General features: G+C 37.0%; 1 protein-coding gene across 2 annotated transcripts in view; it reads left to right on the forward strand.

Moving 5' to 3' along the window:
* The window catches only part of Xirp2 (xin actin binding repeat containing 2), a 152,848-nt gene extending 144,976 nt beyond the window's left edge, over positions 1-7,872 (forward strand). Inside the window, exons 9-10 of one of the 2 annotated variants that reach the window (XM_008849918.3) lie at positions 328-445; positions 6,119-7,872. In XM_008849918.3, coding sequence (XP_008848140.1) covers positions 328-445; positions 6,119-7,607 — 1,607 coding nt within the window. In that variant the 3' untranslated portion in view covers positions 7,608-7,872. Of the gene's footprint in view, positions 1-311; positions 446-6,118 lie in introns of both variants that reach the window. The other variant, XM_008849919.1, reaches the window with a different exon arrangement.
* The last annotated feature ends 2,163 nt before the right edge of the window (positions 7,873-10,035 follow it).

A 10,035-nucleotide genomic window follows, 5' to 3' on the forward strand; every position in this document is an offset into this window, starting at 1 on the left:
TACCTGGAATGATATATTTCAAGTTCCCCATTACTAAGTTCGCTATGGTTATTTAATATAGTAAAATTAATTAATATAACTTACTTGTATATGTCTGCTTACATAAGAAGTCAATTTTTACAAGCTATACATAACAGAAATATTACATAATTGGACAAAGGCTTCAAATTTTATGATAGTATGCATGATGTCCAGCAAAGGAGACATAAACCAATTGTCTTAGAGCTTTGACTTGTTTTCTTATGCCTTTATGCCTTTATAATTCTGATTGATGATATCAAATATAAACCATTGTGAATTTTTATTTTTAGAAACTGCTGGTCCAAGACAAGGAAATATGTATAATTTGTCAAAAGACAGTTTATCCAATGGAGTGCCTCATAGCAGACAGGCAGAATTTTCATAAGACCTGCTTCAGATGTCACCACTGCAACAGTAAACTGAGGTAAAATGCTTTGTAGTCTGTGACACAGATATTCAGTAACCTTGCAGTGTATATATAATGTCTGACTCCAGGGAAAAATAGAATTTTCCAGATTTTTCAGCTGTGGTTAGTTGATGCAGCCACACAAGCAGATATTTCCATGTTCTGCTGTGCATTCTTCAGGTTGGGTCTGACCATTTTTCTTTTGGAATTCTGCTTTCTTAGTTATGGAAATCATGTGGGAAAATCAGGGAGTTATTGTGCAAGTCAGGAATATTAAGTTAATGCTTTAATCTAAATTCTAACCCCTAGAATCGAAGTTGGCAAACACTGACGGTAAAGGGTAGATAGTAAATGTTGGTTTTGCAAGCCATACTTGTTTCCATCAGTACTAAGTTTTCATTGGAGTGCAAGAGCAGTCATACAGAGCAAATGCGCGTCACTGTAAATGAATAGTTCTGACAGTCTTTCAATGAAACTTCATATCCCAAAGCAGGTGATGAGGTAGAGTTTGCCTGTTTGAGCTATGTTATAGAAGTTACAAAACGAAATTTAGTAATCTTGGTGACAGGTCAGAGAAAACTTTATTTCTGAAGCAACAGAAGCACCCTAATCAACACGATTCTGAATGTTTTCGTTTCCCACACCTCTTGAAGTAAGTGAATTTAAATGATTGTGACATTTGGTGTGGCTGTAGTTTGAAATGCTGAAATGGAATTTAATCTTGCTGAATCTATGTGCGTCTCTCAGACTATAGCTTTCCAGAATTAATTGACAGTGTCAAGTATCCCTCATTGCAACATTCTTTTCTCTTGGTTTCTATGACAACATAGGACAATGATTTTTTTCCTCAATTTCCGGTGCTTCTTCTAAGACACCTGTGTGGAAGTACAAGACTCTCTGACCATCAGTGAGATTGAGAGTCCTTCAGAACCTGACTGGGAATTTATTCTTCTCATTGTTTCTATTGTTTCTGGTGACTCACATCCATTCCTGTAACTTAAATTATCATCCACATGTGAATGATGCTAGAACGTGTACTGCCAGGCCAGATCTCTTCTCTGTTTACAAAATGCTTATATTTCAACGATTAGATGTCTCTATAACTGCAACAGTCACCATCCTGTAGCCCAACTATTCCTCCAGCAAGCATCATCTTTTACATAGACTAATGCTTGCTAACCAGTTGGTCTCTCTCAACCTCCAATCTTTCTAGCCAGTATTGCCAACCACAACCTATCTTAATACTATATTCTATAATGTCATAAAATAATGTTTCTAATATATAAATTTTATGTCACTTATCTGTTTAAAACATATAATAGAGCCTCCCTTGTCCAAGAAAAAAATTAACATTAAAATATTAATTAAAATGCAGTTCAGATCTGGCTTCTGTTTTACTCCAATACCTGCTCCATCCAAGTTACATGCTACTTTCCATGCACAGTGATTTGTTTTCAGCTCCTTAAATAAATATTTCTCTCTTGTAGCTAGTCCAAAATATCATTCTCACTCCTTTTGGGAGTTCCTCATACCCTTCTTTCAGCTATCAGGCTAAAGTCCACTCATTATTCAGATCTCTGCTAAGACTATATCTTCCATGAAACTTTTTTTTTTTTTTGACTGCCATGATGCATCAGGTGTCCATCCCAATTGCTGAAGACATGACATTCTTCAGACATTGAACTTGGAACAACTGATCTGGAACTGATCTAGAAGCCTCCTACCTGAACACTAGCTCCCATTCCATAGTATCAGAAGATATGATGCAAACTGCCAAAGAATAAAACCCATAGATGATCCCATCCAGCTGTAAACCACAACAATGACTGGCCCAGCATATAATCTCTACTGGTGCAGTAGTGGCACTTTTATCTTGTGTGTAATCAACAGGCATCTAGTTGGACTTAAGGTCACTCAATGAGAAGGGAACTCATATCTGGTACTGTAAATATAGCCAAATATTCATGACTGGAGAGGTCATAGATTCTAGAGAAAAACTTGCTTTAGTCACATCCCTAGACCAATGTAATTTCTTACTCTATCTTAAAATTTATAATCTTGATAGACTTGTGTGTGTGTGTGTGTGTGTGTGTGTGTGTGTGTGTGTATTCAGTTGACTTCAATCAAATGCAATAATTGGAGCTCATATTGCCCTCTCCCTGGTCAGAGTACACCTCTTTCAAATGCCTGCTGTACTTTTGACATGACCTTAGTACACTTTGGGAAATTCCTCATTATGTGACAAATACAGACTAGCCTGTACATTTCCTGCCCAAGTCCTGATTCACTCGTTTCTGTAGACTATCATTCTTCTGATTATGCATGGTATTTTAGTTGAAAAGTCTTGGTGCTCATTTTACTTTGTTTCTAAGCTTTTAGTGGGAAGAAACAGAAATTACATATAGAAGACACTATAAATTCAATGATATTTTAAAGTCAAATTCAAAATTACTCATCTACTTAGGGGCTTCTCTGCTATACCTATATCTCCTTTCTTTAACCTAAAGAAGCCTCAAAAATAATGAAGATAGAGCCAGGTTTGGCAGCACAGGCCTGCATTCCCAGCTACTCAGGAGACTGAGAAGGGAGACTAAGTAGCCTCTTTGGGCTATTTAATGATACTCTATCTCAAAATTAAAAGTGAAAAATAGGCTTGGGATGTGGCTAAGTAGCAGAGCACTTGTCTAGCATACTAAAGGGTCTAGAGTCATTCCCCAGCGATACAAAAAATAACATATTTAGGATATCTGAGATTCATTTTCATAATGGTCTTGGATTGGGCTTAGGGATGAAGCTCAGTTGGTAAAGTGCTTGTTTAGCATGCAGGAGGCCCTGGTTTGATCCCCAGCACTGCATAATCCAGGAATGTTGATACAGGAAGATCAGAAGTTCAAAGTCATCCTCAGCTGCATAATGAGTTCAAGGCCATCCTGAAATACATGGAAGCTTGTCTCAAAACAGAACAAAACAAAACAAAAAAACTCTGAGTAAAAAAAACTACTAAATTATATTTGAGCTCAGTTACCTACTCTCCATTTAAAACACATTGTAGCATTGTAGCAACCATGTCACATCACACAGACACTTCATATTACATTTTCCCTCTCTGCCCTATATTTCATTTCATCTTGAAGGTAAGACGGTATTCATGTCTACCTCTGATCTTAATATTGGTTTTTCTTTGATCATTCTGGTTATTTAAGCTTATATCTAGTAGGTTCATCAGAAAGTGCATATGGAGGCCATATTTCCCAGATTTGAAGATGCTGCAGCAATTGATCTGTGATCTTCATGTTAGTCATTTTTGCCCATTTAACATCCTTTATTGATATTTACTTTCACTGATTATCTTATATACTACATTTCATTTTCTTCTGATATAAAGTGTTGAATTGTCTGATGACAACTCAGTTTTCTCATCTGAAGTCATGAATTTTCTTGCTCTTGTACTTTCATTGATACTATTTTGCTTTATCTCTCATTCATGCCCATTCTGATTTCTCAGATCATCTGTGATCTTTTCCAATTTATGCTATTCTTTCATTTTTTTGATCATGTTCTTCATGTCTTTCAACTAATTTTGAAATGCTAGGCTGAATATTTTAGCTTTTTTAGCATTTTATGCCATGTTTTTGTTATCTATAGGGAAAATGGCATCCATTTTCTTTTACATTCTTATTATAACTTTAAACAAAATTTTGCTGCAGTAAAATCTTTATTGGTCAACTTATAAAAAATAAATTTTATTAGCCTTTAGGAGGAAATGAAATTTAAGATGGCTTTTATGATTTCATACACTTCCTTCTAGTTTTCTAACACTATCCGAAAAAAAAAAAGTAAAGAAAAAAGAAAAGGCGCCTAAGAACCATAGATGGTAGATAAAATTGTCTGTGTTGTCTGGACACAATAGGACAGTTGCACATATGAACCCATGACAGACAGCATGCACAAGACCTGTTCAAGCCCAAACCAGACAAAAGCCTAGCACATATGTGAGAGATGAGCAAGAAACCCCAGGCCTACCTGCGGATCTATTGACAATTTTTTAAATTTTATTTATTATTTTTATTTTATTTGTATGTGTGTATTGCCTGCACATAGGTAAGTGCACTTCCATTGTGCACTGCTGACAGAGGTCAGAAGAAGCCGTCGGATCCCTTGGCACTGGAGTTATGAACAGTTGTTAGCTGCCATGTGGGTGCTGGGATTCAAACCCAGGTCTTCTGCAAGAGCAGTCAGTGTTCTTAACCACTGAGCCATCTCTCTATTGACAATTTATAACTGCTGGGAGAGTCAATTTTCTTTAGGAAGTCCAATACCTAGTAAGTTGACCGGACTCCAAGAAATAGAGTCATACCCAAGAGTATTTGGAGAACACAACTTAAATGAAATAGGTCTTTTCAAAAAGAAAAATAATAATAGAGGACATGAAGTTGGGGGGTAGAAGTGGGGTGGGCATGAAGATGGGGGAGCAAGTCTGAATGTGATCAAAATACACTGTATGAAGCTTTTGAACAGTAAATAAAAGTATTTTTAAAATATAATAAACACTGCAATTTAAAGTCAAGGATAAATAAGGAGGATTTCCTGTGTGTTTTCTGTTCCCTGTCATGATCTTGACATTCTATTTCATGGTTACTGTCATCCATTACCCTATTCTGATCCATGTCTCACAATTTCTTTCTCATTTTGGGATTCCATTCTAAAAATGGATGCTGAGGGACATCTGTGTACACAAACTTGACTCGATAGGCCTCAACATGTATGACAGAATGCATGAAATCTGGTGGGGGCCTATGGGAGGGTCTAAAAATGATTAAGATGTTTTGTATGAAATGCACAAAAATTCAGTCAAAAATTTACATGGAAAAAAGTGGATGCTGGTGGGTCAGCTTTGAAAGTGCGTCTTCACTGGGCTCTTCAGTCCTAACTTTAACAGAGGTGGGCACACGGTGACTGTTCCAAAGTTAAAGAACCTTCCATGTCCAGACACTGTTCTCCACTTGGCTACAATACCTTCTGAGAACTCTTTGCTTGTTGTGTTCCTCTGTTTTCATGTATACCAGACCCTTCCTTGTTCATTCTAATGTGACCCACAGGCTGTTTTGCTGGTTTTTTGCTTAATGGTGGTGTGTCCTTAACCCCAGAGGCTACCTTGTCATTTAGTTTTATTTTAAGTACTATGGATTTGAAGTACTCCTGTCTAGTTCATCTATCTATTTTTATGCTGTTGCTTCTAACTAACTTTGACTTTAATTTTTTTCAAGCACTTTATTTACAGACCTATTTACAGACATAAGCAAGCTTTCCAATTCATTCAAAAGTCAGCTGTCGATGAAATTCATATAGTTAATTTTACACATGGGTATACTGAAGAACTGTTGAAAATGGCAACACCTCACAAGGCACTAAATTAGCACAGATTTAGTTCCATCAGTCTGTAATGACATGGGCATAACTGAGATACCTGTTATTCCATTGGCGATATGCATCATGAAGTTCTAAGAACTACACCACAGGGGGTATTAGTGAACTCATCTAACATGGATTTTCAGTTAATAGAAATAGTCCTATTAGTAGTAAGTGTATTTTACTGAGTCTCTGACTTATTATTAAGAAAAAAAAAACAGTTCTCTCTGAATTTACAGTAAGTATACAGACCACTGAATGATTTTTCTTTTCTTTTGACAGCTTGGGAAATTATGCATCACTTCATGGAAAAACATACTGCAAGCCTCATTTTAAACAACTTTTTAAGTCTAAAGGAAATTATGATGAAGGTTTTGGACACAAACAGCATAAAGATCGATGGAACTGCAAAAATCAAAACAGCTTAGTGGACTTAATTCCCACCGGAGAATCAAGTGTGTGTAAAAATCCTATAACAGATACTGTCTTCCTTGGGGATCTTACTAAATATGTAGATGTTGGTAACAGTGAATGGCAAAAACATGATTTCAGAAAATTGGGGGAGAGGGGAAAATTAAAAATTATTTGGCCTCCTTGTCAAGAGATACCAAAGAAAAAATTTCCCCTTGAGGGAGAATTCAAAATGAGTAAACCTAAATGGCCACCGGAAGTGACAGTCCCTACGTCCCCGGAAATGAAAAGGGAATCACTGATAGAACACATTAAAACTCTGGAAGTTAAAGGACAGGAACAAGGTAGCTTTCCTCTTCTACAGCCAAGTCAGCATGTATGTCAGAGAGAGGATGCTACAGGAATCCAAGAAATGAAAATGAACGAAACCAGAGAAGATGAGAAGGAAGGACAGAATAATGTGCATGATAAGCTGAGTGATGCTGAGGATGTGGAGAATAAGTGGAAGAGTGGAGTGGATCTTACAGACAGCAGCGTGTTCCTGCACAGTGATGGAAAGGAGAAAAACGGGAACACTAATGAAGCTGATGGTGCAGAAGTTGTACAAGTTACGAACACTGATGATGAGGTGGAGCCAGAAAGCCATAAAGAGAACTTCAATAAGAATAATAACAACAATTATGGAGCTGTCTCATATCTGAATAATTGCAGGCAGAAGATATCTGTTTTAGAATTTCCCCATCTATTGCCAGTGTCCAATGAAGCAACCTATTGTGCAAGCGAATACCAAATTAAAAAGTTAGAAAATGCGTCTAGAATCTCAGAGTTACTTGGTATATTTGAATCTGAAAAGTCATACTCCAGGAATGTCCTGGCAATGGCTCTGGAGAAACAGGCTGACAGAGCGACTGCAGGCGGTCCTGTGCAGTTGGCTCCAGAGCCAGGCTTCCAGCAGGGCTTATCAGTGAAAAGGGAAAGCCTCACAGTCTCTTCCGAAGCAAACCTCTTAAACATTAAAGGAAACCGTGAAAATAACAAAAATTTACACCTTTTCTTTTCTGACGCTGTGAAAATTACCTCTTTTTCCAAGAAAAAAAACATTTTTGAGTGTGATTTAATAGATTCTGTCGATCAATTTAAAAATATGTCATGCTTGTATTTAAGAGAACTTGGAAAGGATATCAAACACTGGCATGGCGAAACTGTCAGAGCAGCTCAGAGAGATAGAAACATAGGGTTTGATGCTCTGAGCCCAAGATATGCGGCTAAGCCCACATTTCCCAGTGTGGAAGGCCAGGCTGAGCATCTCACTGTGGAAGAGCAGATAAAAAGGAACAGGTGCTACAGTGATACTGAGTGAAGCAGCTCCAGCCACTCGCAGTCCACATGCAGGCACTGAGAGATGATGTTCTCAAATAAGACTTCATAGTCATTGATAACCTTTTGATGGAATTCTAAAAATAATGTTTATACCTCTCACCTTCACAGCAGGTTATTTCTTGCATTGTGCTTTATAATTCTTTTCATAATTCATTTGAATTTACTTTTGATCTGAATAGAATGCAGAGATGAAACAATGTGGCTATATTTTCTTTTCAAATGGCACATGAATCATTCTGTTTTTTTCTGTACTACATTGGGAATGAGAGTCTATAAAACTGGTATTTTTCACACTTCTTATCTCTTCTCTGTAATTTCTGATGAAATAAAATTGAAACACCTGGGGTGCAAACTAATAAACTTCTGTGACTTTTTTTCATACTAAGTATTGCCATGCCAACTATTACACATTCCAACATTTAAAAAATATTTGGGGCAGGACAGGTGTGATGGTGCTCGCCTTTAATCACAGCATTCAGGAGGCAGAGGCAGGCGGATCTCTGTGAGTTCAAGGGCCAGCCTGGACTGCATAGTGAGTTCCAGCTCAGCTGGAACTACAACTGTCTCAAAAAGACAAAAATAAAATTTAAAAAAAATTGTGCCTGGAGAGATAGTTCAATCAATAAATACTGGACTTAAAAGCATGAGGACTTGAGTTTAGATTCCCCAGCATCTTCATTAAAAGTCAGTTACAATAATACAGGTCCATAATCCCAAGACTAGGAAGGAAGAGACAAGTGGATTTCTGGAACTTGTTAGCCCATCAACCTGGCCAAATCAGTGAGAGGCTCTGTCTCAAAAAAATAAAGGATGATTTTAAAATTTAGAAATTAAAAAAAAATGTTCGTACTTGTTTTTTAAAAGAAAAATAAAGTGGAGAGAGATTGACAATAACCTGGCCTTCACACACACACACACACACATACACACACACACACACACACACACACAACACACATACATCCACACCTACTTTTTTCTTGGGACAGTTATTTAATCCCTGCAACTCTACTCTCCAAAATAATGTTTTTAAAAATTATAAACCAAACCTATGTTATTATTAGGAAATATAAAATTTCATTCTCCTTTTCGGACTATAGTTTAAAGATATGGAGGTGTTTATGAGTTTTTAAAATAATTACATATATTAAAGACTATCATAGAATACATCTATACAGTTTCAATTAAAATATGAATTTTCCTCTAAAATAGTCTGTTGTCCGTGGTCAAAAATCAGCTCAACTAAAAATATATCTGAAATTACTTAAATTATGCACAGCACTATTTTATTGCTTACTCTATGGTATACATTAGTGTAAAGAGTATAGCACCACAGTTTGTCAAGTTTTGAAAAAATCACATTTGGTGAATATTTTCTTTCCTGTTATAAAAACATTCTTTTGAAACTTTGGCATCTAAATTATCTGCTGATTTTGTCTTTCTTCAAATATTTTTTCTGAGGAAAAAATAGCATGGATATAAATGAGTGGCTTTTGCATTTGGACTGTCATGTATGAAACAGTCCTTAGCCTATCTTCTCCTACATAAATACAAACCGTTGACTTTCTATAAATATGAAGCCCAAAGGCAGTGTTGGAAATATCTTTTTAGAAAGTATAACACATTCCCTCTCTCAAGTAAGTTCTCAACTGTTATCTGAGAGCTAGGTAGTACTAATTCACCCAAACTGTGATAGCAAAATACTATAGGCTGAGGATTTTATCTATTTCTAGAGCAGAATTGGGTTTATTAAAAGTTATTATTTTTTTGCCAGGCATAGTGGTGCATGTCTTTAATCTCAGTACTCAGGAGGCAGAGGCAGGTAGGTCTCTATGAGTTCAAGGAAGGCCTGGTCTACATAGCAAGCTCCAGGTCAGCTGGGACTAAAGGGAGACCCTGTCTCAAAAAGACAAAAAAAGTTATTCTTTATATATTTTATTTGTTATTTTTATTTTGTATGTGAGTGTATTGCCTGCATGACTGTAAGTATGCTTGTGTCATGCAATGCCTGCAGGGATCAGAAGAGGGTATCATCGTATCCCCTGGAACTGAAGTTACAGAGAGTTGTTAGTTACCATGTGGGTGCTGGGAACCAAACCCTGGTTCTCTGCAAGAGCAGCCAGTACTCTTAACCACTGAGCCAGCTCTTCAACCCCCAAAGTTACTTTGAATCAGGAGGCTTACTAGACTCTCTGGAAGAAAGTAAGACACACCACAGAGCATGGGTGTAGGCTTCTGTCCTAGTTTGTTCTTCATTGCTATGACAAAATACTCTGACCACTACCAACTTGGGGAGGAAAGGATTTATTTAGCTTACATATCCTGGGTCACAGTTCATCCAGGAGCCTGAGAAAGAAACTCAGGGCAGGAACCTGGAGGCAGGAGCTGGAGCACAGGCCATGGAGGAG

Source organism: Nannospalax galili, unplaced genomic scaffold (assembly GCF_000622305.1).
Source record: "Nannospalax galili isolate Female #2095 unplaced genomic scaffold, S.galili_v1.0 scaffold165, whole genome shotgun sequence".
Taxonomy (NCBI): domain Eukaryota; kingdom Metazoa; phylum Chordata; class Mammalia; order Rodentia; family Spalacidae; genus Nannospalax; species Nannospalax galili.